Source organism: Sciurus carolinensis, chromosome 4 (genome assembly GCF_902686445.1).
Source record: "Sciurus carolinensis chromosome 4, mSciCar1.2, whole genome shotgun sequence".
NCBI lineage: Eukaryota > Metazoa > Chordata > Mammalia > Rodentia > Sciuridae > Sciurus > Sciurus carolinensis.
In genome coordinates this window covers 138,888,369-138,914,562 of record NC_062216.1, presented here as the reverse complement: position 1 = coordinate 138,914,562, position 26,194 = coordinate 138,888,369, and the positions used below count along the sequence as shown (strand labels likewise).

The 26,194-nt window shown below is 34.3% G+C and overlaps 1 protein-coding gene across 5 annotated transcripts in view; it reads right to left on the bottom strand.

Annotated features, from left to right (window-relative positions):
* The window catches only part of Acss3 (acyl-CoA synthetase short chain family member 3), a 175,847-nt gene that overhangs the window by 91,712 nt on the left and 57,941 nt on the right, over window positions 1-26,194 (bottom strand). For all 5 annotated transcript variants that reach the window (XR_007108471.1, XM_047551056.1, XM_047551057.1 and 2 more), the window contains 4 exons: window positions 25,666-25,800; window positions 21,917-22,057; window positions 13,176-13,256; window positions 13,001-13,096 (listed from right to left, as the gene is read on the bottom strand). Coding sequence is in view for 4 of the 5 variants with exons in the window: in XM_047551056.1 (XP_047407012.1) it covers window positions 13,001-13,096; window positions 13,176-13,256; window positions 21,917-22,057; window positions 25,666-25,800 (453 nt within the window). In the remaining variant the exon portion in view is untranslated. The remainder of the gene's footprint in view (window positions 1-13,000; window positions 13,097-13,175; window positions 13,257-21,916; window positions 22,058-25,665; window positions 25,801-26,194) is intronic.

The window sequence follows — 26,194 nt, the reverse complement described above, 5'->3', positions numbered from 1 at the left end:
ATTGCTCTGCTACTCTATAATAAAGGGAAAAATTAAGATTTTTCTTATTCAGAGTGATAAGTGAGATTCCTATAAGTAGAGAAATTTATGGCTTATTGCTTTATCACACGACCCAACTTCTACCCAGGAAGTACAGTGTGGCTATTCCATACCTGAGGTTGCACATAGCCTGTTCCCCTAACCTTCCTCCTTTCAACCTTCAAACATGTTCATATTTTCCCATGTTAAAACACACACACACACACACACACACACAGAGAGAGAGAGAGAGAGAGAGAGAGAGAGAGAGAGAGAACAAGCCTTCCTATGAAATTGCTCTAACAAAGATGGCTGTTTTAAAATGCCATCATCACCTCAGCCATTTACAGGTATCCTATTGGATTTCTCTCTGCAGCACTTGGTCAATTCAAGTCCCATCTTTGAGAAAATCTTCTCTCCATTGTTTTTCAGCACATCCTGTTTTTCTGATACTCCAATTATCTCTCCAATTTCTCATTCTCAATTTATTTAGCTTCTCTTCCAAGTCTCAAAGTTTTCCCAAGTTTCTATTCTGAATCTTTACTTCTCGGGTATCTTGAGCACCTTAAGGACTTAAATTATCAGTACTTCCAATTCTGAATGTGTTCTCAGCTTCATACCTGACTTTCCAGTATCAGTCACGTGATTTTGGTAATTTCAAAATTACCAAAACCAAAAGTACTGAGTCCTTCTCCACCAGTTATTCTTCCTACTGCAGTACTGCGGTTGATAACTGACATAATATCAATTGTCCCTGCTGAAGAAAACACACCTACTTTCAACTTCCTTTTCACCTCTTTCCTGCAGAATTCACCTGACACCCTAAAATCCTTCCTATCCCTTCATGTTTATATCACTGATTCCCTGGTTCTGGCCATATATCTTGTACTACTCAACAGCTTCCCAATCATCCTCTTCTAGATAATGGCAAGGAGCCCTGTCTTTGAAGCCTTGTTTCAAATCCCAAATCCATCACCTTTGTGCCACTAGTAAAGCTACTGAAGGGCTCTGATCCTTAATTTCCACAGATACAAAAAGGAAATGTTTAGTTAGAATTAAGATCATGTATGTGAAGCACTTCAAAGAGTTGCAATTTTCCAAAATTCAATCAATAATAGCTCTGATTTTCTTTTACTCTCTCATCCACAAATTTCTTCCTGTCTGCTAGGACTAAACTTCCCTTAAAGACTAGTGGACAGACTTGTGAGCCACAGTGTAAGGATTAAATATGGAGTGTTTTTCATAGGTGATGGTCCACTGAAGTTTACCCAGAACTTTTTATAATACACAGTGTAAGACCTTTATAAGTTAAGCAATGTCTTCAATTTTTTTTGTTTTGTTTTCTGTTCTTCATATCAATTTAATTCCTTGACTGTATTTTCAGCTTTTTCAGTGCATGGGCCATCTCTGCTACTTATTCTGTTTCCTGTTCACCCGCAAGAATGATGTTGAGCTCATAACAAACTCCAACGTGAGAAATCTAAAAGATGCTGGCATCAGCTTCATGATCTTTTCCATTTGAAAAGATTATATAAAATTATATAGCTAAATCACAGCAATAACTGAGTTACCAGTTTTCTCATTCCATATATTCAGAAAAGCATATTAGTGTTACACTAGATTAAAAAAGGAAAAAAGAAAAGATAAACAAAATTTCCATCCCATAGGAGGGGAAAGAAGGTCTGTGATGTTTCCCATTGAGTGAACTAGTTAGCAACTATCATAGATACTAGTCTTAAAAGGAAGTAAGATATCCCTATCCTTGAAAAAGGAATAAAAAAAATATTAAAACAGTTAACACTGGTAAAAATACAAGATTCCTGACAAGAGAAAATGATTACGTATACACAGGTAACAATTGCTTTGTTGAAACAAAGTCCTGGTCAAGGCTAAGAACTCAAAAGGTCAGTGTGAAAATACAGCACCAGGCAACGTCCTGGAAATTACAGATCCAGTGCAGCATAGGACATATTCAATGGAGGTACTGTAAGGATGATCTGTCAAGAGTATCATACAAAATAACGTGGAAGTAGTTATCAGCTTCAGTGTTCTCAAACATGAGACTTTCACACTTGGAAGTGGTTTAAAGTTTTATATGTAAGGTATATATGTATATGAAGTCAGCATGTATATACAGTGAGGACAATTACTTGTATTTTATTAAAATATGTGTGTATATAAACAAAGTGATATTTCTTCAAAGGTTTTTAACTTTCACATACACCATCCCATTTGATTCCTGTCCAAACACAGAATAGTACAGAGCTCATTTTCATGCTAACCATTCTATAAAGAACGAAAAGGTGAAGTTATCTGAACTCTCCATTTCCTCTAGGAACCCCTGAAGAGAGCATCAATAAGATTATCAAGCTGAATATTTTGAAGTCTGCCAAGATACACATGCAGTTAAAAACTAGTAATAAAGCTCAACAACAAAAGATAGAAGTGAAGGTTATTAATGTTTGGATAATGGTGAACCATCAAATGTGCTGTCTTATTCACAGATGAAAGGCTTCAAAGGTCATGCTTATTTCCCTCACAAGTTCTACTCCTAGAGGAGAGACTTGAAGAGAAAGACCACTGGGCTGTTTTCCACATCCGCTCCTTATTCATCAAAGTTGGTAGTAGCAGGACCAACACATCTCTGTGTGCTGATTCCTTTGCCTGTGCTTAGAAGAGAATTAATGGGCTCCAAAGGGAGCTGCCTCCAAGCTCTGATGACTGCTGCAGTGTGAGGACAAACAGCTTTTGAGAAAAGAAATGAGTAGTCTCTAAAAATCCAAGCATTATGATAGTTGGTGTGTAGCCAATAAATAGTTGGTGGTTACATTCTAGAATTCTATCTGGAAAAGAATAGACCGTATTTTTGAATAATGACAGTAGCTTATAATATCTAGAATTGATTATATTGTTAAATCCTAGGAACTATTCTCAAGATTTTTCTTGGATTAAACAATTGAATGTCATATAAGAAAGGAATTATTAGTACTGATATTTATAAAGGAAAAAAATGGAAGCAAGGCAGGTAATTAGATTGTCTCAGGCCACATGATTAACACAAAGAAGTGTCAGAAATCATTGATGGTGGTCTTAAGTACTATGAAACTTTTCTTCAGTAAATACATTTGAAGAATCAGCATCATTACCTAAAAAGGAAACTGGAATGAAAATTGTTGAGTTAAAAAATTAGAACAAGTTTCCAAATACTGTATTTATACTAGAAAAAGAAAAACAATATAGAAGATTCACAGAAGTGAAAACTGGGAGAACATGGATCACTCTTTTTTGTGTTAAACATGAAAAAATGGAATCCCAAGGTAGTTGAATTGTCCAGGTCATATAGATAGATACAGGCAGAGCAAGATAAGAAACACAGATATTTGTATTTTGGATCCAGTAATAATGTTTCTATACCACAATTCAGGATCTTAAGTTCTCTTTACTTTCCTGAACCAATTTATTGCCTAAGAAGGCTAGAGTATAGCACATACCTTCAAAGTCAACTGTTGAATTATTAACAAATAGCCATCTGCCCCCAATACCAAAGAATACCAAAGAATTTGTTGAAATGACTTGCCCGATATCAAGCATACAATTTATGAATTGCCAGAAAAATGCAAAATGAGAGTAAGCTTTAATTTTTCTTTAAAGGAGACCATTATTGCATAAAAATGACAATTTCCATATCAATATCAAGTATACTAATCAATTTCATTCCAAGCTAGATTTAAGAGGAACAGTAATCACCAACATCCCCTTCTGGACCTAGGTAATAACCTAGCCAAGGATCAACAGTACTCTGTTTTCTTGCTTTAGCCATATCTTTGCCATTGTGGAAGCCTGGGTTCCATGGCATTATGAAACTGAATGTGTATATGAGACACACATTTCTATACTGAAACACGGCAGTAAAGGAGAAAGGCAGGACCCAGAAGGGCTTGTTTATCCTTAAGAAGGTTAGGTTTGATTCTGCACATGGCAAACTAAAAGAGTAGACAAATACTAAATAGAAGGCAGAGGCCAGGAGGCATGCCTGTGTGTATTTCCGAAACACAAGTGTGCATACACAATAATATGTGACTAAGTTTGTTTAGACATTAAAGTTCCTATATTAAAAGATGGTTTTGCTCTGGTTTGGATCTTATGTGTCTCCCAAAGACTCATGTATTTAGGCTTGGTTCCCACCTGATGGTGCCATTAAAACCTAGCAGAACCTTTGGGTGGGTGGGACTAGAGGAAGGACATTAGATCATTTCCATATCTCAACAGGTCAGTCCAGTTTGGCTTCTATCATTGAATCTTTTAATATGCTCAGTTCAATTAATAAAAGTAAATCTTTGCCTATAAAAAGTATAGCCTTCTTATGTAAGTTGTTCATGAAGTCCTCTGATACAAGAGGAAATTAAAATTACATTTTCCCCTCCTAGAGGAAAAAAATCTTTACCTTTAAGTCAAGTTATACTTTTTCTTGATATCTTCATTCAGGAATATGTTTAACAAATATTTATTGGGACCCGAACATGTGTGAAGAGCAAGATTAGGAGCCAAGAATTGATGCAAAAAAACTGAGATGATTCCTTCCCTAGTAGAGTTTAGAGAGGAGAGGGGCAAGCACACATCCCAAGGAGCCAGTCAACCAACTAACATGAAACTGTACTATAGGTGAAGCCACTCCAATGTATGGTGCTGAGAGACTATGGAAAGGAGATTTGACCAACAAGTGATGGGGGTCATGGAGAGGACAATGGAGATGATCAGGGAGTTAAGAAGAGTTGTATTATGGATCGATGATAATAGATGTCAAGTGAAAATGACTGTGGGCTTAAAATCCAGGTAAGGAAACAAGCTACTGAGTGCAGATAAGCTTCAAAGATGAACAGAGAACATTACCACTGCAAGGACAGAAGGGAATTAAGCATTTTGGTCTGTTTGTCTTAAGAGAAATATGAATGTATTTTTACCTGTGCTATTCATTAGGATGCTCATACCAAAGCAGAAAAACAGGATTTCTGATATGTTCAGCTCCCTACAGATGTAGTTATTGTCTTTTTATGGAAGAAAAAAAAATGTATTTAAATATCTATTGTATTCTTTCATTTTTAATCACACCTTATTATCTCAACCAACTAGCCCTTGTATCTAGAAGTTACACTGAATGTTCAAACTAGTTTTAACCCTTTGGGGTGTCTATTGTTTTCATCTGATATAGTTATAGATTGGTATTAAATTCCAGAATACTAAAAAAGTCTTTGCTGAGGAAAAAGAATTCATTCATTATTCATTTGCAAACTATCACAAGCTATTTGCATTCAATAAAAGATATTTTTTATGCACTGGATGTTGTACTCCAGATGATTTGGCACATAATGATCTGCAAATCTCTTGGTACTTCAGAACATCAATTTTTGTTAAATCAGGATTCATCATTAAGGAAAGATATTGTCCCAGACACTAATTCACTATCCACTTTATATGACACCTTTGAAATGCTACAATTCATTACACATGAAAATAAACTTCAATCACAATCAGCTGTATATATTTTTTTCTTTAGAAAAGGTAAACCTATGAGAATAACATGAATGATATGCTAAATTATTGTTTACTATATAAAGAAATATATATTTTATTACTTTAACGCAAGAGTTTGGCTTCCTAAATAAAATATTCCTAATAAAGCTAAACTAAAATAACACTATATACAGTCAGCTTTTCAAATCCCTGGGTTCCACATTCATGGATTCAAACAACCATGGATAAAAAATATTTTTTTAAAATGTGTCTATTCTGCCCTGGGTTCAATCCCCAGCACCATTAAAAAAAAAAAAAAAAAAGTGTCTATTCTGAACATGTACATTTTTGTCATGACCCCCTAAACAATACACTACAATAACTATTTATATAGCATTTACTTTGTATTAGTCATTTAAATCATCTGCAGATGATTTAAAGTATATGGAAGGCCAGGCACAGTGGCACACTTCTGTAATCCCAGTGGTTCAGGAGGCTGAAGCAGGAGGATCCCAAGTTCAAAGTTAGCCTCAGCAACTTAGTGAGACCCTAAGCAACTCAGTGAGACTCTGTCTCTAAATAAAATACAAGGGCTGGGGATGTGGCTCAGTGGTTAAATGCCCCTGGGTTCAATCCCCAATACCAAAAGAACAATAAATGAATAAATAAATAGGAACAATAAGGATAGGTTATTTGCAAATGCTATGCTATTTTATATAAGGGACTTGAACATCTGAGGATTTTGACGTCAGCCCTTGCTGGAACAAATGCCCCATGGATACCAAGGACAACCGTATTAATCTGGTAATCATCTTGAAATGGGGGTCCAAGTGTGCTAATAATTTTGTGAAGCCTAATAAATATTTTCTTCATTTGTTGGCTTGGCAACAAGTCAGAATTCTTTATTAGTTTAGTTTAGTTTTGCTTTAATCAATCAATCAGGGATTTTTTCTCAATGGATTCTCCATGCTTAAATTGTTAATAAATCATCTTAAAATAGTTCATTCACTCAGTAAATTTTACCTACCTCCTGGAAGCACCCTGCCAGATAAATAACAAACACCCCTTTCCCACAAAGAGTTTACAGACACCAACAGTGTATCTGCAAAACTGAAGGAATCTAAGTGGGTTAATGGAAGTATGAAGAACACTACCATCACCCAGAAGAAAGCAAAAACAAAAATATCAGACAGAAGACTATATAAGCTTTAATATTTAGGCTATAATATTTTATATTTAGTCCTTTGATAGAAGAATCACTTTGCTATATGATCAGAATAGAAATTTTAACAGAGGGAACTACTTAACCACGAGCAGAATTTTGTTCATGTAAGTGCCAGAATGACAGGACTTCTGAGAGAAGAGAGATGGAGGTCAGGAACCAGAGAAGACTATGACTGTAGGTGGGGACAGGTGACTACGGATCATTTGTATTATGCAAATCAGACTGAATTATGTTTATTAAGAGACAGGAGTTCTTTGAAAAGCATTCAATTTTTCTTTTTTTTTTTTTTCTTTTTTTCTTGGGGGAGGGTGGGTCCTGGGAATTGAACTCAGGGGCACTCAACCATGGAGCCACATCTCCAGCCCCCCAGCCCTATTTTGTATTTTTTAGAGACAGCATCTCTCTGAGTTGCTTAGTGCCTCACCGTTCCTAAGGCTGGCTTTGAACTTGCAATTCTCCTGCCTCAGCTTCCCACACTGCTGGGATTATAGGCTTGCACCACAGTGCCTGGTCCATTTTTATTTCTTAAAGCATTTATATAATTTGTAGATTCACATGCAGTTGTAAGAAATAATACAGAAATACACCATGTGCACTTTACCCAATTTTCCCCAGTAGAAATGTCTCACAAAAACTGTAGTCGTACTCTATCACATTCAGGATATTGACACATCAACATACAAAACAGCTGCATCTCCACAGGGATCCCTCATACTGCCTTTCTCAGTCAAATGTGTATGTTGCTAGTACATAGCAATACAATGGATAGTTGTATGTTTAGTATCTTCAGGTGGGGCTGAACTTAACAGTTGTGGGATTTTTTTCCTGTATAGTCTTCAAATTCCTCCATAGATAATCAGGCCATATGCAAATAGAGACAATTTTTTTCTTTCTGACTTGTACACCTCTCCTTTCCTTATACTGCCATATTCAACTGGCTAGAATTTTTTCAACCCTGTCAAATAAAATGGTAAAAGTGAAGATCTTTGCCATGTTCCCAAATATTAGGGAAAGCTTTCAATCTTATTAAGTGTGATGTTAGCACTTGGCATTTTTGTAGATGTTCTTTGTCAGGTTGAGGAAATTCCTTCTTATTCCCAGTTTTCTAAGAGTTCTAAATTATGAGAGGATGTTGGATTATTATATAAATTTTCTGTATCAATCAATATGATAAAATGATTTTTCTTCTTTAGACTGTTAATATGTTAAATTAATAGGTTACATCATATTTGGTTGATTTTCCAATATTGAACCAGCCTTGCATCTTGGGATAAATTCTACTTGGTCATGGTGTACAATTCTTTTTATATAATGATCAGTTCTGTTTACTAATCTTTTTGTGTATATATTCATGAGAGATATTGATCAGAAATAGTCTGCTGTTTTTCTCTTTGTCTGATTTTGTTATTAGGGCAATATGATCCTCCCTCTTTTTCTTTTTTCTGAAGGACCTAATGCAGAATTGGTGTTAATGCTCCTTTAAACATTTAGTAGGGTTTTCTAGTAACGCCATCTGTGCCAAGAGATTTCTTGCTAGGAATCTTTTAAATTACAAATTTGATTTTTTTAATAATAATGTTATTCAAGTGTCCTATTTCATATTCAGCAAGTTGTAGTAGTTTGTGTTTTTAGAGGAAATGGTTCATTTCATCTAAGTCATCAACTTTATGTCTGTTAAGTTGGTCAGAGAATTTATTATTCATTTTATGTCTAAAGGGTCATTAGTGATATATCCTGCTTCATTTGTGGTATTGGTAATTTGTGTCTCCTCTTTTTCTTTGTAACACTTGTAGAGGTTTGTCACTTCTATTTCACAGAACCATCTCTGTGGTTCATTGACTTCCTCTATTGCTTTTCTGTTTTCAATTTCTTCGATTTCTGCTCTTATCTTTATTTCCTTCTTTCTGCTTGTTTGGGGTTTATTTTGTTCTTCTTTTTCTATGTTCTTGAGATGGGCACTTAGATTCTTGATTTGAGATTTCTCCTCTTTTCTAATGTATCCATTTGATACAAAAAACTTCCTCCCCACAGTGCTTTAAATGTTTCCCACATATTTTGATATGATGTACTTTATTATTCAGATCTAAATAAATGTGTCTATATATGCATACACATAAGCATACACACAAAATAAATTCCTTCCTTCAGAGTATTTCTTTATCCTATTGAAGATTTAAAAGTGTGCTGATTAGTTTTCCATCATTTGGAGATTTTCCTTTTACATCTCTGGTATTGATTTCTAGATTGTATCCATCAGAGTAAAACAAAACCTGACTCTAGGTGATTTTGATTATTTTAAAATGATTGAAGTTATGCTGTGTGTCTGTCTCCTAGGACTTTATCTATCTTAGTATGTGTTCCAAGGGCACTTAAAAGTATATTTTGCTGTTGTTGGAAAGAGTGTTCTATAAATATCAGTTAGATTTTTTGGTTGACAATTTTTGCTTTTCTATATCTTTGCTGATTTTATTTCTGTTTTTCTATCAATTTTTGATACAGGAATGTGGAAGTGAGGAGAGGTCAGAGAGCAGAAGTATAGGGAGGGCCTAGAAATGAATGACACTGGATGTATGTCAGAAAGTCCTCTAGTCTATCTAATAATACTCTGAAATACATAACTGGATTACTCAGGCACATATCAAATTAGAAACTCAAACACGGGGGCTGGGGAGATAGCTCAGTTGGTAGAGTGCTTGCCTTGCAAGCACAAGGCCCTGGGTTCAATCCCCAGCACCGCAAAAAAAAAAAAAAAAAAGAAAAAAGAAAAGAAAAGAAACTCAAACACGGAATGAACATCAGTCAGCATGACATGAATATCAACCTTGAATATACGGCAGGGGAGAAAGAAAAGAGGGGACAGTTTGATAGTTACTAAAACAGTAGATTCAAAGGACATAATGACCAACTGAGTGGAAGGTGTAAAGACAATGACGTCAAAATCACTTGTAGATTCGTATCTTGGATGATGACTGTGTGGATGGAGGTAACATCAACAGAACTAGAGACTACATGGAAGTAAGCACATTTGTCTGGAAAAAGTGGAACTGACAGCAACAATTCATGTCATCTTGAGCATAAGGTATCCATGGACCATCAAGAGACCAGAGAAGGTCAGATATAGAAATAGGATTTGGGAGCCTTGGTTTAATTAGTAACAGTGTAATCTACCCGCATGAAGATTATCCAAGAAATATAAACAGAATGAGAAAATAGCATTAAGAATATGACCCAACTAAACCCCAATGTTTAGGACTGAAAGAGGAGAAGAAATCAAGAGAGGAAAATGCTATCAATCTGTCAGAGAAGGAAGAGAATGGGGAGGAGAGTTTATTTTGGTTCTACAAGTATTCATTGACTGCCACTTTGTGCAGTACACTGTACTGGGAAACTGGATTTTGATGCTATTACTCTTTCTGGATGTGAACAGATAACCCAGTGTGGCCAGCTCAGCAACAGATGTACACTTAGAGGATAATGGAACCACAGAAAAAGCACTGAACACAGCCTAAGACTGTGAGAGAAAACTTTCGAAAGATGATGACATTAAATCAGAGCCTTCAAGGATAGTAGAAATTATCCAGGTAAGGAAAGAGAGAGGAAAAGTCACACCAGGTCAAGGATACCACTCGAACAACAGCAAAGGGGCATTAGACTCAAGAGAGACGAGAGAATTTCCTAAAAGTAACAGTCAGCAGTGCTGAATGCCACTAAGAAAAAAGATAACATGATACTGAAGAAGGCCCTTTGACTTTGACCTCTGCTACAGCAGCTTCTATGAAATGATGTGGACAGAAACCAGACAAGAGTGAAAAGAAAAGTGAGTGGAAGAATGTGAAGTTCAGACCATGTGGGTAGGGTCATTTCTCAAGTTTAGTGGAGAAGAATAAAAATGGAAAAGTTAGAAGTGGATCAAAGTCTAAAAGGCTTTGTTGTGTGATCAGAGAGAACAGAGGACATTTACAAGTTGGGGGGATAAAGGAGAGTGCAGAAAAGGCCTTAAAAATGTAGCTTACTACAGCCAGGCACAGTGGCACACACCTAGAATCCCAGAGGTTCAGGAGGCTGAAGCAAGAGAATCATGAGTTCAAAGCCAGCCTCAGCAAAAGTGAGACACTAAGCAACTCAGTGAGACCCTGTCTCTAAATAAAAATACAAAATAGGACTGGGGATGTGGTTCAGTGGTCATGTGCCCCTGAGTTCAATCCCTGGTACCCCCCCAAAAATGTTGCTTACTTTATTCAGTCATTCACACAGCAAATATTCATAGAAACTCAACACTGTTCTTGAGCATAGCACTCCAAGATAAAGACAAACAACCAAACTCCCTTGCTGGTTTTAGCATCACATTTTAAACAAACTGGAGAAACAATAGAAAGCCAATGGTAAATAGCAGAAGAATTATATGTATCTCAATTCTGAAGTCAGCATAATAGTGATAAATATAAATACTTATAAAGGTGAATTCTGCTTTGTCACATTTATATGAGTAATGTCACATTTTAATGTAAGCATTCAGTATTGAGATTTATTTTGCTTGCTTGCTAAATAAAAACATTTATTCTCTTGCAAGGACCTCAATATGGAACAGATGTGTCAAGCTTTATATCATTCTGTAATTAATTACAAACACCCGAATGCATATCGAATCTGCCAGATACAAAAACACAGTTCAAGAGCTGTGGAGTAGTGTGCAATGGTTTAATTCTGGTATTAAAGTCTGCCTGAATATTTCTTAGCATTCAAAGACAAAAACTTGAAAACTAAAACAGCTAAAATTGATGGAACACAAATGACCTTTCAATGGTGAAGGCACTAGAAGCATTTCATATAAAGAATAGTCTCTCATGTTTTTTTTTTGAGATTCATTGAGTTGCAGAGTGTTATATCGTAAAGAAACTTGACATCATCTGGTACTTCTCTACATATCCCACACGCAAAATTCTCTTCTCCACATTCCTAGTTAGATATTGAGAGACCACTTTATGTGAGAGAGAGTCTCGCAGTGGAGAAGCTATCCTTTCTACTGCAATGCAATTATATATTTAAATTTGTCTCTGATTATTCCCCAAACATAACTTTCTATAACTCTGCATTATAAGGGTACTTATTTTATATGCATCAGTTCTTTAAGTATCAAAAGACGCTTTTGATATATGCACCTTAGAAACCTTGTTTTTCACACTAACCATTCCTAGTTCATCTCTTTACGATTTTTACCCTAGTCCTTTTCTTTCACATGATTTCTAGCAAGCTGCTTTTTGTTTTGTTTCATTTTTGTTTTTATCCTCTTCATTAAACTGAACACAAATTTTCAAATGCAGAAAAATAAAGATTATATCATTGTATATGGTAACTATTTCTTAAAACAATCCCACCAACAATTTATGTTTGTACCATGGACAATTATAACCCCCAGGATTTAATGATAAAAAGTACAACCAACCCAAGTTTGTCCTATTTTATTTCTGTGTAATTTTCAAATTTAAATATGAAATCATAAAGACTTCTGTATTTTTCTATCCTGTTTTGTCCAAAATAATCTAGGATCATTTGAATGATAACTTAGCAAATCACCACATATTTAATCCCTCCAAGATTCTGATCACTTACAAATCTTATAAGTATGTTGTCTAAATTTTCATATGTCACTGAAAGTAAAGAGAATAAGTACAGACAGAGGACTTCCTAGTTATACAGACAGAAACCTTATTCCAGGTTGAAATTAACATGTGTATCCACTCTTCAAGCAGTTATTTGTTTAGCTCTGAATCAGGTCAGTATACTTCTCTTGCTTACAGAGTGTTATGATCAGAAACCATCAAAATAATTTACCTATAACTGAGAAAAAATACGTTTGGAAATCTACTCATTCTTTAAAAAAAAAAAGGTGAATCTATATTGCTTGTTAAATGGTAACTATTTTCTTTTCTAGGACTCTAAAATTAAGTGCACAAAAAGTATCAACTTGATAATACTCTAAAAATCTATTAAGGATAGACATTAAGTTTGTTCTTGTACATTCTCCAGAGTTTAATTTATACTGACTGTTCTTCATGGCAATTGAAATAGCTGGCTATTATTTCCTACAAATTGCCTTCTCTTTTGAAATCATATTTTTAACTAGAAGAAGATATAAAAATGTTTCCTGTCTCTATACACATTTTACTGTTCCTACTCGGGACTACTTCTCAAAAATTTCATTAAAATATGTACCACCTATATGTGGTATAATATTGATTGTATTACCTCATATAAAACTGTTGTGTTCCCATGTAGGAGAGGTCCGTAACAGATATAGGAATGTCCAACAACCCAGCCTAAGTCGGAAGCTGCCCACCACACCTAAAAAATAAGAAGATGATAAAAATGTACATGGCTTAATCAGAAATGTCACATAGTGCATACTTAAAACCATGATTACCTCTCCAGGTTTAAGGCCATATATTGAAGACATTGTCCAGTTTAGCATTACTGCATATCCTCCAGTGGGTCTCACCACACCCTAAAGGAGAGAAAAGCAAAGTTAAATTCAGTGGAGGATACGTTAAAAATTGCTCTATCTTCATGCTCTTTACTTTAAAAATTCCAGATTTAAAGTATTTGATATTCTGTAGAGTACAAATTACTTCAAATTTATATAACTATGTTTGAATCGCTATTTCTGTGGCTTCTTCAATAGAAAACCCAGAACAATTTGTCCTTATCAGTTCCATTCGTGGAATCCATCTTGCATGACATTATTGCTCTTCTAAAGAAGACTTATGATTTCACAAAATCACATACATAAAATATTTTCAATTTTGTTACACATTATCAACATTACATTTTCAAATGCATTTCCAGAATAAAAATGGAAAATAACAAAATTAAGTGCATGAAAAGTTCAAATGTAGTTACATGCCTAAAATACAGACTAACATAAAGGTATCTATTCCTCAAGATAATTAAATAATACTGGATGGCTTATAGGAAACAAAGTCATATTCTAACTGGAGCCTGATTACAATGCTAAATGGGAATCCTACAAGCATCATCTCAGAGTTGAACAATTCTTAAATGATGGATTCTGGAACCCTGAGGGATGAAACCTGATAAGTTGGACCTGAAGCTAACAGATTTGCTTTTTTATACTGCATTTGGGACAAAACTAAGGATCAATACATCACTATAGTACCATTTTCACAAATCAACTTTTATATAAAGTTTTTTCCCAGTAGCTTTCCTCAATACTGAACATATTCAACTTCAATAGAAGACTAATATTTGAACACTGGGCATAAGGGTCATCATAAATAAGAACTGATGGTAAATTTAATAATTAATTTTATTTATTGCTTCATTATAAACATTAATCATCAGTCCAACAAGATATAACCATGTTTATATCTAGAATAAGGAAGTGAATGCCTGCTAACAAGTACAAGTTATATTATACTCAAATACATTTTGAAGCATCTTTTAGTAATTACAACTGCTGTATGCAAAAAAAAAGTTATTTTACATAAAAGAGCAAGCATGGCCTTAATTAATAAATGTGCTGTTAATTATACTTTTTTGGCATAACTCTGCAGTTTTAACCCATATACATGAACCAGGGGAATGTAAAATAAATTGACATTCCATTAGTTACTAAAATCACTGCTCTCCTCAGGTACCACTAATAAAACATAGGTATCATGCTGTGGAACATATTTTATCTACTAGTAACAACACCTGGTTTCTTGGCAAATACCAGGTGCAGCTTTGGTGACATTTGAGAGCTATTTTCTTGGTTGTATGACATGGTTAGCAGGCAGCTGGATCTCTTGGTTATCTTGAGAATATGAGAAATATTGGACCCCCTGCCAGCAAACTTCACACATGCACTCTGCCATGACAACTGAGCAGTTGTTTCCCCATATACTCTATCCTATCTTCCACACACTTTGCTAATTAGTTTATTTTAATAAGGTCTCTTTTCCTATGGCTCAATAACCTGATGAATTTGACATTAATCAATTTGCAAATAACCTTTTCTAAAAACTTTTACTAATTTTGCAAAGGAGAAAAAGTACACCTTTTTTGTAGACCACATGTTGTCTATATGTTACAGTAGAAAGAAATATTTAATGTCAATAATGATTTCACTTGATGCATTTTAGATTTTTCTCTCCAACCTACCTACATTTGAAGCTCATTTTTATCAACAATTTAACAATTATTATAATGGAGTAAAATTTCAGATGCATAATCTGGAAATTTTGAAAAGGAATAAAAGACTAGATAGATATACGCAAAAGAATAGTAACCACTTCCAAAACCCAGATGATAAATTTAAAGGATTAACAAATTTCTATTATCTCTCAAATAGGTACTTTTTCGAATGATGTTCAGGAATGTTGCTTTATAAATATGTGGTTATTTAAACCCAGCTGACCAAAAACAAAAACCAAAAAACAACAAACAAACAAAAAAAGTGAGACTTAATGCGATCATGTATGAAAAAGCATTTAAAATTGTAAAGGCTAAAATTTTAAATCTTCTTTTTTTTTAAGTGCTGGGGATCAAACCCAGGTCCTTGCACATGCTAAATATGCACTCTGCCATTGAGTTACATACCCAGTCTAAAATCTAATATATTTTAGATAATATTGTTTCTTCTAGAAATTATTGCTTTTTATTTTATCCTGTTCTAGTGCCACTCAAAAAGAAAAAGTGCCAAAATAATTAGAAGCCACTGTCAAAGATCCCCTTTAAAACAATAAAATGAAGCTGAGAGATAAAAACCATAACTTCTATTTTTATTGATTTTTTAAAAATATTTTAAAGTTGTTGATGGACCTTTATTTTATTTTTTTATTTATATGCAGTGCTGAAAATCAAACCCAATGTCTCACACAGGCTAGGCAAATATTTTACCACTGAGCCATAACTCCAGTCCTTCATTGATCTTTAATACTCACTTTTTTAAAAAGAAAAATGAATATAAATATTTTAGTCAGGCATCATTTTGCCATTCAATAATTTAAACTTTAGATCTGTAATTTGGTCTAGCTTCCCAAAATGTTCAGATGATACAGATTTCTGATTATTTATATGGTATAGAAGAAAAGAACTATGCCATTTTATATTCTCCATGTAGACAGTTTATGAGAGGTTTGAAAGTAAAAAATATGAAAGGTTATATTTAAAAGGAAATTCTTTGTTATATACATTAATTTATGAATAAGATGAAAAAACATTTCTGTTTCTTGCTTGTGATCATGTGTTCCAGGTAATGATAATCACAATGCAAAGGAGAAACCCTGTTCAGCTTCTGAAAACATGTAAGTTGTGCTCAAAAAACCAAATCATTATATTCTAGGTAAGTAAAATTACACTCAGCAGTTTTAAAATATATCTGAAATACCATGCATGAGGTAAGAATATTTATTCAACACTAGTGCTTGCCCCCAATCACAAGCTTGCTACATTTTGAGTCTTTTCAATCTGTCACTGCTTTCTCTATGTGCTTACACTCTACCTTGTAAATTAAAGCATTATGTGATCTGATATATTCTCAGAAAAGCCCTATACTCTGCCAATATACTCTTCAGGAGGTTTTTATAGGATCAACAATAATCCTTAAAATCTTCTGGAGAATTTAAAAAACATCCAGGTGGGAATCACACTCTGAGCTTTAAATAAAGACATGAAAATGAATTCTGTCTCAGAAATGGGAAAAAAAGACAATGTGCAGATTTTTTTTTGTACTTAGAATGTTTATGATATTTAAAGATTTTCATTTCCACAAGTCAAAATAAAGGGTGATTATTAGTCACTAAATCATGGGACCAGAGAGTAATCACAAATAGTACTTTAAGAATTCCAGCTTACTGAGCTGCTTTTGAAGAAAAGAAAAGCCACAAAATATCATAAATGGGACCATTAAATAAGACAGAGAACACATCAATATGAAGTGAGGTGTGTAGTTTGAGTTGCAGAAACTTGAAAAACACAATTGGAAAAAGAGACATTAAATGGGAAGAGGTAGGAAAACTGAGAAGCATGGTTAGATTATGAGCTTTAGAGCTTCATTCTAAAAGTGTGTGTGTGTGTGTGCATGTGTGTGTATGTAAATGGATCTATAAAAATATGGAAGGCAAATCTCAAAATAGTGTAGCAAAAAAAGTTTACAGTACATGACAAAACTTCATACTTTCCAAGTTCAACCCCTCTATTATTTATTCTATAATAAAGACTTCTATAAAAATATACATTAGCATACATAGATATTTATTTGCATATGCAAATACACATGCATGTATTCATGTATATGTATATGTTTATGCTTATGTATACCTGTTTTATATGTGTATATATGAATATGTGTGTGTGTTGGAGTGTGTGTATGTGTGTGCATGTTTTTCAACTCACCCTCACAAGTCAAGGAAAAAAACAGGAAATGTGAAGTACATTATTGTACTTATAAAAAGAAATCCATTACCAAATGATGGTTGGCATTAGAGAATCAAGAAAAAAATAAAGAAATGGCTCTGATGTACTTAAAAATTTCAGCACATCAATAATCTTATTTTGATAATGGCATTATTCATAGCATCCCCTTTCTAGAATGAGTCCCTGCTTCTTCTCTGAACCTCATCAGTTCCCATTTTTTTCACACAAGAATGCAAAGACACTGCAAAACACAACCTCTCTTGGGAAGCTGTTCCCCCATCCAATTGTGCTGCAGGGCTCTCTGCCCTGTGCCACAGATCCAGGGCCAGCACATCTCATCAAAGCAGGCCAGCACCCAGTGCTGTGCCTCTTCCCCAACTCAGTGTTGTTAGGATAACACCTTTGCACCTTTAGCACTATCTGGCACACAACAGTCATTTAGTACATTTGCTGACTGATAGAATGAATGAATATGAGAGTGAATAAACACAAGTGTGAATGATAAAATTCTTTTAAAAATATTTTCTTTGTTCAGAAAATTAAAAAAAAAAAAAAAAAAAAAAAAAAAACCCTTGAAACTAGTAGAACCCAGTGAATCATCTAAGAGGAAATGTAATGTTTCCATTCGGGATATTTCATCAGATATAAAATCTCTTGCTGCAGGCTTTTGGATGATTCTGAAACTATCTCTCTGGAAGATACTTTAGCAGCTGTATAATTTTTTATTGATCTGAAGAACTATGAGATAAGGAGAAAAGATGTAGCAAGTTCAGCATTTTAACTGCAAGAATTGTACCACAGATTAAAAAAAAAAAAAATCCACTGCTCTTATTTTATTCTCTCTCACTTTTCCCCCCAGGGTGGGGAATATGAATATGTCCCCTAACAAACAGGAATAAAAGTTATATAAATGCACAGAAGAATCAAAGGCCTTATCTATCACCTCCCTGTCATGCTTCCTTTTGAATCCTATCCTTCTGGTTGCTTTCCCATGTTCTCCTTTGGCACTGACCTTTTTGTTGTTGTTGTTATCACTGTCCTTCCATGATATCAAGCTGGAAAAAGATAAGTATGACCATCACTAAATCTCCCACTTCCAAAAGAACAGCCATCCAGATGAGGGATTTTTGTTGTTGTTGTTATTATTGTGCAGTGCTTTGAATGATATTGAATATAGGCACCAAAACCAAAGAAAACAGAAGTCCACAACAAATCCAAAATGCATGCAAAGTAGCTCAGCTGTGGTTGCTGGAATATGTGCTACAGCTAACAGATTAACCTGTCATACAGAATCCTAACAACTCCAAGGTTGGCAGATGCAGAGATGCAAATATGAACTGAATATATATGCAAATTCCAACCAAAGAACAGACTATCTTATGTGGGCCTTATATATACCTATGAGAAATAAGGATTTTTAAGCAGCATATTTTTATGGGATCTGTGTTAATTAGTTAGCCTTTCATCACTTTGACAAAATACCCAAGAAAGGTAACTTAAAGTAGTAAAGGGTTTTCTCGGGGGCTCACAGTTTCAGGGATTTCAGTTGCACTGAAATTAATCCTGTGGTGAGGCAAAGTATCATGGCAGAAAGGGCATGGTAGAGTAGAGCTGCTCCTCTCTTGGCAGCAGGGAAGTACAGAAGAAAGAAAGGGTCCAGGGCCAAAATACACTCTTCAAAGGCACACCTCCAGTGACCCACCTCTTTCAACAAGGCGCCATCTCCTAAAGTTTTCACCCCCTCCCAACAGTACTATCAGTTTGGGGATGATTCTGAAACTACCTCTATAGCACCACCAGCTGGGGAAAAAGTCCATGACATATGAGCCTTTGGGGGAGACTCCAGATCCAAACTGTAACAGGCTCATGATATTATTATTTCTTATGAAGATCAAAGATGAAGGAGAAACTATGATGTCATGAAATTTATATCTAAATGCATATTACTGCAGGTGTGTTCACCAAGCCTGTACTTCTACTCTAGAGATCCCAACAGTAACATTTCAGATACTAAGAATCTTGATTATATCTACAAAAATGAGAATAGTATAAATGAAAGAGGTGTCTGAAGAGAAAACTGGAGAAGTAAGAGATTATTAAAGATATCCTGAGACTCTTCCAGGGACAAATTCTAAGGTTAGTGCCATTGTATAATCAAAGTATCAAATATGTTCTAAGAACTATAACAATATGTGTAAGGTAGATTAAAATAAATGATGTAAAGGTCTGTTAGCAAGATATAATCTCAAAGCAATTGCAATTCTAAAGTTCATGGCAGGGAAAAAAGGCACATCTCAGGGACACTGAGAAATAATGACCTTATCTGCCATTCTGCAAGACCCAATTTGCAAAACCCACTCACTTCCATGAATTAAATACCAGCCCTCTACACTGATGACCCATGAATATCTATCTTTAGCTCCAGATGTAGGGCCTCAGACTCTTCTCTTCCAATACTGACTAGGAATCTCCATATTAATGTCTCCCAAACACATCATACTCAATACATTCAAAAACTCCTGGTTTCCCCACCCCAACCATGCTACTCTGTTTCTACTTCAGTAAATACTCAAAATTACCCTCCTATGTTCTCAGTTTCAATGTCTTCAACTTCTCCTCTCTCTCATTTTTAATCTTGAACAAAATCTGATTCTTCCCTAAAGTGTACTGTCATAAGTAAATTCCTCAACGGTCTGAAAAAATAATCTCCTTGCCTCCAGTGTGTGCAGTCTCCTGCCTTTTCAACAACTGAATCACAGTTTGTCTTGCATGACCTATGTTCTTGCATATGTCTACCTTACTAGATTAGAGGGACTGTGTTTTTCACTCAGTGTCTCCCTGTTCTAACACAGAAAGAGGACTTAACCCATGTACATTGAATTAAGCCAAATTCAATATAAATAAAGAAATCTCCAATCAATTAAAGCCTCCTCCAATTTATGGAAATAAATTGTCTTCAAGATGGTATGTTAGGAGGAAAAGGACAGAGGGAGATAAAAACATCGAAGGACCTTCAGTTTAGTCACTGAAGGAATCCAGAAACAAACTTGTCTCAGAAAACCTGGGGTAGCTAGGATCATTCTTTATTGGGAACCAACACTTTTCAAACATAATGCTCTATATACCACTTTTATCTTATTTGTTCTACACTGGCTGATTCAGCTTTGTATACTGACAAGTTCGTCTTATACAGATCCTAATCCTGGTCACAGTGAACCTCAGAGTGATTTAAAGTCTTGAGCTGGCACAAAGATTTTGCTTGTTTGTTTGTTTGTTTTCTATGTGTTTTTGAAAGATTCCTTCAAACTTTTAGCAAGCAATAGTGTTGTCATTTTTGTTTTGTCTATTGGTGTTTTATAAGTTTGATCAGTTATACTAAATTCTCAAGTTCAGGAATTTTCTCTCATGTTGATACTTCTATATTACTTTTATATTAGATTATAACTTTTCTGAACCCCCTTTTATTTTATAGCCAAATGTTCAGATGGACTCCATCACATTAGTAAAATGCAAAAAGTAGAGGGTAAATATTGGATTCAATCATTTGGGCTACTGAAGCAAATAAAACTGCAATATGGAGAAATATTTACAAAGGACTAGAGTTGTAAAGAATATCACAAGACTTTGATTCTATAAAGATAATTATCTTCATATGCATAAGATATATACATATATATATGCACTTGATAAAAATTATAGAGCACTCACTACATATAAAACATGATAGTAGAAGAAAATGTAATAAAACACGGTCTTTACCCTCGGAGAGAATACATTCTTCTACCAAATGTTTTCCTTTTCACAAGCAAGCTTTATGTGGAATATCTTAAATTTTCTTTTAAAAATATAATCTAAGAGATTAGACTAGTTTAATATAATGAAGATATTATGTTTTCAGAACTCTGAAGCTACAGGGATGTAATGATAATAGAGACCTCTATCCTTCAGGGTGAGAGTGATTGCCAAGGTCCCTTCCCCCTAAATTCTAGGATTTGGTGCATATTGAAACCTATAAGGAGATGTGTCAGGAAGATGATGCCAGAAGCCTTGTGAAGCTGTATGAAGAAACAGTACTACTTGAAGATACAAGGCAACAGTGGTCTTTCCTGATAGCAGACACATTCATGCACATTGATATTTTTCACTTTGCTTTGTGAAAGCACCTTTCAAGGTAAACAGACATTAAAATGTAGAGTATCTTCCATATTGTAAATCAAATACTTCGATACTACAGATAAACTGCCTCTTGCTCAAACTGTCCAGACCAATTCTCAAAATCACATTTATAACAAAGAACTAGATCAAAAACAAATTCCATAATATAAAATTCCTCAATATAAAAGAATACAAAATATTTCATTTAAAATATATATTTCCTCTGGGTTTGACCTCCAGCCCCCAAAATAGAAAATAAATACATACAAACATACATAAAATAAATTTTACAAAGTTTTACAAAACCCACTGATATTCCACTAAATATATATTGATTTTAGTAGATTACTAATCGATTGTGTAGTGCTGACATTTGAGAAGAATTTGGAAGAAATAGGGACAAACATTTGACATTAAATATAATGAATATTTTTGTATATTTAGAGTTAGGCACAAAATTTATTTAAGATACTAAGCAATTATGTCTAATCATCAAAGCATAGTCTAAGATATTTTTTAGTCAGTGATCAGATATTCAGAGTGCAAAGGAAATCTTCTGCTATAGATAATTATCCCTAAGAGAGTAAATACCTTAGGTAACCCAGTTGTTCCAGATGTGTATAGAATATATAGAGGATGTTCCGAAAGAACAGGAACACAGTCATGTGATTGGGCTTTCGCCATTTCTTCCTCCCAATCAAGATCACGACCTGGCATCAAAGGAACTGTCTCCTACACAGCAAAAACATAGAAATACACACTATAAAAAGGAGATTAAATCAAAAGGACAGAGAGTAACTAAATCTATATCTGCGTGAAAATCTACTGCTATGAAGCACCACACAATGAATTTTTAAATTAAAAAAAAATTCAAGGTTGTTAATTAAGATAAATGTTTAATTTAAAAAATCCCAATGGTTTCATGTTGGCTTCAAATCAACTGACACAAAGAACATATTTTACTCAACTCTAGGGATACCCTTAAGAAATTCAATCTAAGGCAGTTACATTTTCATCAACACTCAGAGCTTAATTAATTCAGAGGTTCATGTTTCCATAGATTATGTACATTAACAGCTTATAAACTAAGTTCTTATTTTTTGAATCCTATTTCTTTTACTTTGGAAGTTCTACTCCACAATGAAATGTCAAATAACCCATTAAAACTTCTCTTTATACAAGGGCATTCAAGGACATTTAGGAGGAATATTGGGGCCACCTTTCCAAATGAGGGCATGTCAAATTATCTTCAGGTGGTGAAGAATTCTATTTCTGTAAGAACAAAAATTAAATATTAAAATTTATGAGAGTATGTGATATATTTAAAAGACTACCCAAGTTTTCCTCTTTCTAGGTTATTAATTGATGTAGAAATTCTTTTTTTCTTTTCTTTCCTTTTTTCTTTCTTTCTTTCTTTGTTTATGAAAACCAGATTCTTTGTTGTAAACTTTGTGATAATAGAATCAAGGATTAAAGAGATATACCTTTAAATAAATCAATAGACCTCTTCGAAAACAGCAGCCATGCAATGGTCAGATAAGATAAAGAATAAGGAAGTAGTTTATGGAAGTTACTGTAATGAAGAGCTATCTAAGTAGCGTTAATACCCATGAAGTATTTTGTTATTTTCTAAAACATTAACTTGAGTTCGAGATCACATATCAGGAAGTTTATAATTAATGAGCATGGTAGCACAGGCATAAACAAGCTACATATTCCTTAGTAAACCTAGTGGGATTCACCAACCAGAGATGTATACAACCATTTACTCCATCAATGCAATTACTGAGCTAAGCCAAAGGACCCTGAGAGACTTGGAATGTAAAAGCAAGACACTTCTGTTTTCTAGGCTTCTTCATATATTAATCAGGGCTATAAAATCCGGTCATATGTTAAAGTAGGCACACCTACAACTTAGTGTCTTAATACAATATTACAAATACAATGCCTGTATAAATAACACTATGTATAAGTAATCTGAATTGATCCTTCATGAAGGTGATATTTCAGTCCCACTTGGCTTCCCTGGCCCCTCTCTGATTGGCACTAGCTGGTGCCATTTAGATTAACAAAAACAGCCAACTATAAGCAAATCATGTTTTCATATATTTTCATGCATCACATAAAAACAAGTAATTTCACATTATCAAGTCTTTGACATCACAATTACACACCTATAAAAATCATCACACTAAAAAATGAAAAATGTGAATTGAGTGATCACAGAAGTAATTACAGATACATGATTTTTATAGGCCGTTAATGAAAGGAGAGCTCCAATGGATGGTTATTCTAAAGGCTAAGAAATAGAGGTGCAAGGGAAAGAGATATGACAAAATGAAGAGAGAGAAAAATCAATATTTAACTTTATAAATAAGCATTTACTTCTTCAGACATGACTTTCCTAGTTGTTATAATTCCTAAAAGGCAGTACTGGAAGAGCATCAGGAGTGTCTGATGTGATATTCCTTTGATTATGTCATGCTTGCCTGAGGCTTAGGAGTAGCAGCCAAGTTTTTTACCTCCTCTGGCAAAAATGCAATCCGGGTTAATGAGATGCAATGCCCAGGCTCATAATTTGTGTCTCTCTAAACTTAAAGCAAAGCAAATCCACTGGGTTTAATTACTGCCTAAACAGTAGGTCTCATATACAGAACAAGAGACCTTGAAAATCCTTGTCCATGGCACAGTAGAAGAAAGGGTCTGGAGGAAAAGGGAGGCATAGAGAAGAGAGCTAGTACCAGGGATGAATAGACATAGAGCACATCTCTATTTAAGACAAAAGAAAAGAGACTTGTGTTTAAAAAACAAATTTGAGCAGAAAACATTGATATGCACATACCATGTGTTTACAGCATAAAAGAAATAACATATATCTTGATCCAAAGTCATTAAAACAGAGTTCAAATCTGGCTACATCACTTACTAGATGGACTTTAACTGCTTCATGATTCAGTTTCCTAAAATTGGGCCAATAATCAGGTCTACTAGTTTATTCATTTTTGAGAATCAAATAAGAAAAAGCATTTGAAAGTTGCTAGCATTGGTTCCTGCCCATCATAAGTTCTTCACAAATTCTCTGTGAATTCACACTCTATGTGTGTGAATAGCACCATACATCATGTAAACACATTTTTGCGTGTGTTTCTGTCATTCCTTGAACCTCCCTTTACCCAAAGCTTTCTTCATTGCCACTTTGAATTTCTTGATTTAAATAGCTACAAAGCATTCTGAAAAGATATGCTTGTGGTCCTCTGAAGGAAATTTAAATTCTTCCTCAAGACAGTAAGAACATTAAAATTACTGAGTGCAGCAGTTCATGAACCACAGACTACTAAAACTTTACTCAGGAATTTAATGTGGCAATGGGAATTGCTAGGTGATAATCAAAATGACACAGTTCTAACACTCTTTGTTCTCATATCTTGTCATTTAAGTATTTTCTGTAGATAACCTCTGAAGAGCTCCACAAAATTGTACATGATTCTTTGTACCCTTGTAATTTCTCCTCTGCAAAAATGTTTTAATCTGCTAAGAATCCAACTTGGTCCCACCACAAATAGCTGGAGACTTGCTTTGGATGTAAAGATAAGGCGATCATCAGGTCAAAGTTAATGGGACAGTATTATAAAATGTATTCATTGTTATATTACGGTATTTTTCTTCCTTCATCGATCACAGAATTTACCTATTTAGAATTTTCATGCTTTATTTTCCTGAACATAGTTTTATTTCTGGCCTAAATGCCTGTCTTAATTTTTTTAAAAAATATTTTACATGCAAATTAATCACACCGCTCCAATAGGCAGCACAATGAAGAGATAAAACACACAGTCAGGGAGCCAATGTCCAAATCGAGTCTGGCCCTTAACTAATCAAGCAGGGTACTTGTCTCTATGTCCACTGATTCCATTTTTAAAATAGAAATCACGATATCATGTAACTCACAGAGTTACCAGAAATATTTTTTAAATTATCTACAAAAAGAATATCTTAAAAATCAAATGATAGGTATGTAGGTAGTTTTCATTAGCATTTATATTATAAAATTTAAAGTAAAAAATGATGCCACATACACAGTAGCACTATACATAGAATCTAATCTATTAATATCATAAGTATTTCTTTGTTTCAACCTTTTTATTTTAACCTAGTTTTTCACAAAACAGTAAATATTTTTTATATCTTTTTCCACCAGAAATAGCAACCACATTCAGTATATATATATTAATCACTTGATCCTAGGTGTTTATGGACCAAGTGTCTCTTTCAAATGGTCAAAACCAGAATCATCCTTAACACAGTAACAAAACAGGAATCAAATGAAACATTCAAATTACCATATTCGGGCGATTATAAATGAGAACTTTGTCTGGTGTATGTTGACCTATTCTTAGTGCTTCTTCTAGAAGAGGTATGTACTCTACCTTCCTTCCAGGTTCAATGCCAAATGATGCTGTAACAACCACCTTGGGCTAAAATTAAAAAAAAAAAAAAAAACAGGAATAAGAATCAAGAAAGCTTTAACAATCCCAGTTAAAGTAATCACAATATTTCAGGTGCAGATTGGCAGTTTTAACATTTCTAAGGAAATGTTTGAATGATTCTGGTCTCTGTTGAATAAATGACCTGAAAACCAATATACCCTTTTTCAAATGTTATAGACCTAATCCCTTCCACATAAATCTTACTTACCTGTTGAACTTACACACTTTAGGTGATGCTCCTAAAACACAAGCTGTACAAAATATCTTCTAAAGATATTTTGGCACATGTGTATGTGCCATGATTCACTGAAATGTAAACCTTTGGGACCCTTAGTTGCACGTGCATGCTCACACACATGCACACACACACTCATAAGAGATG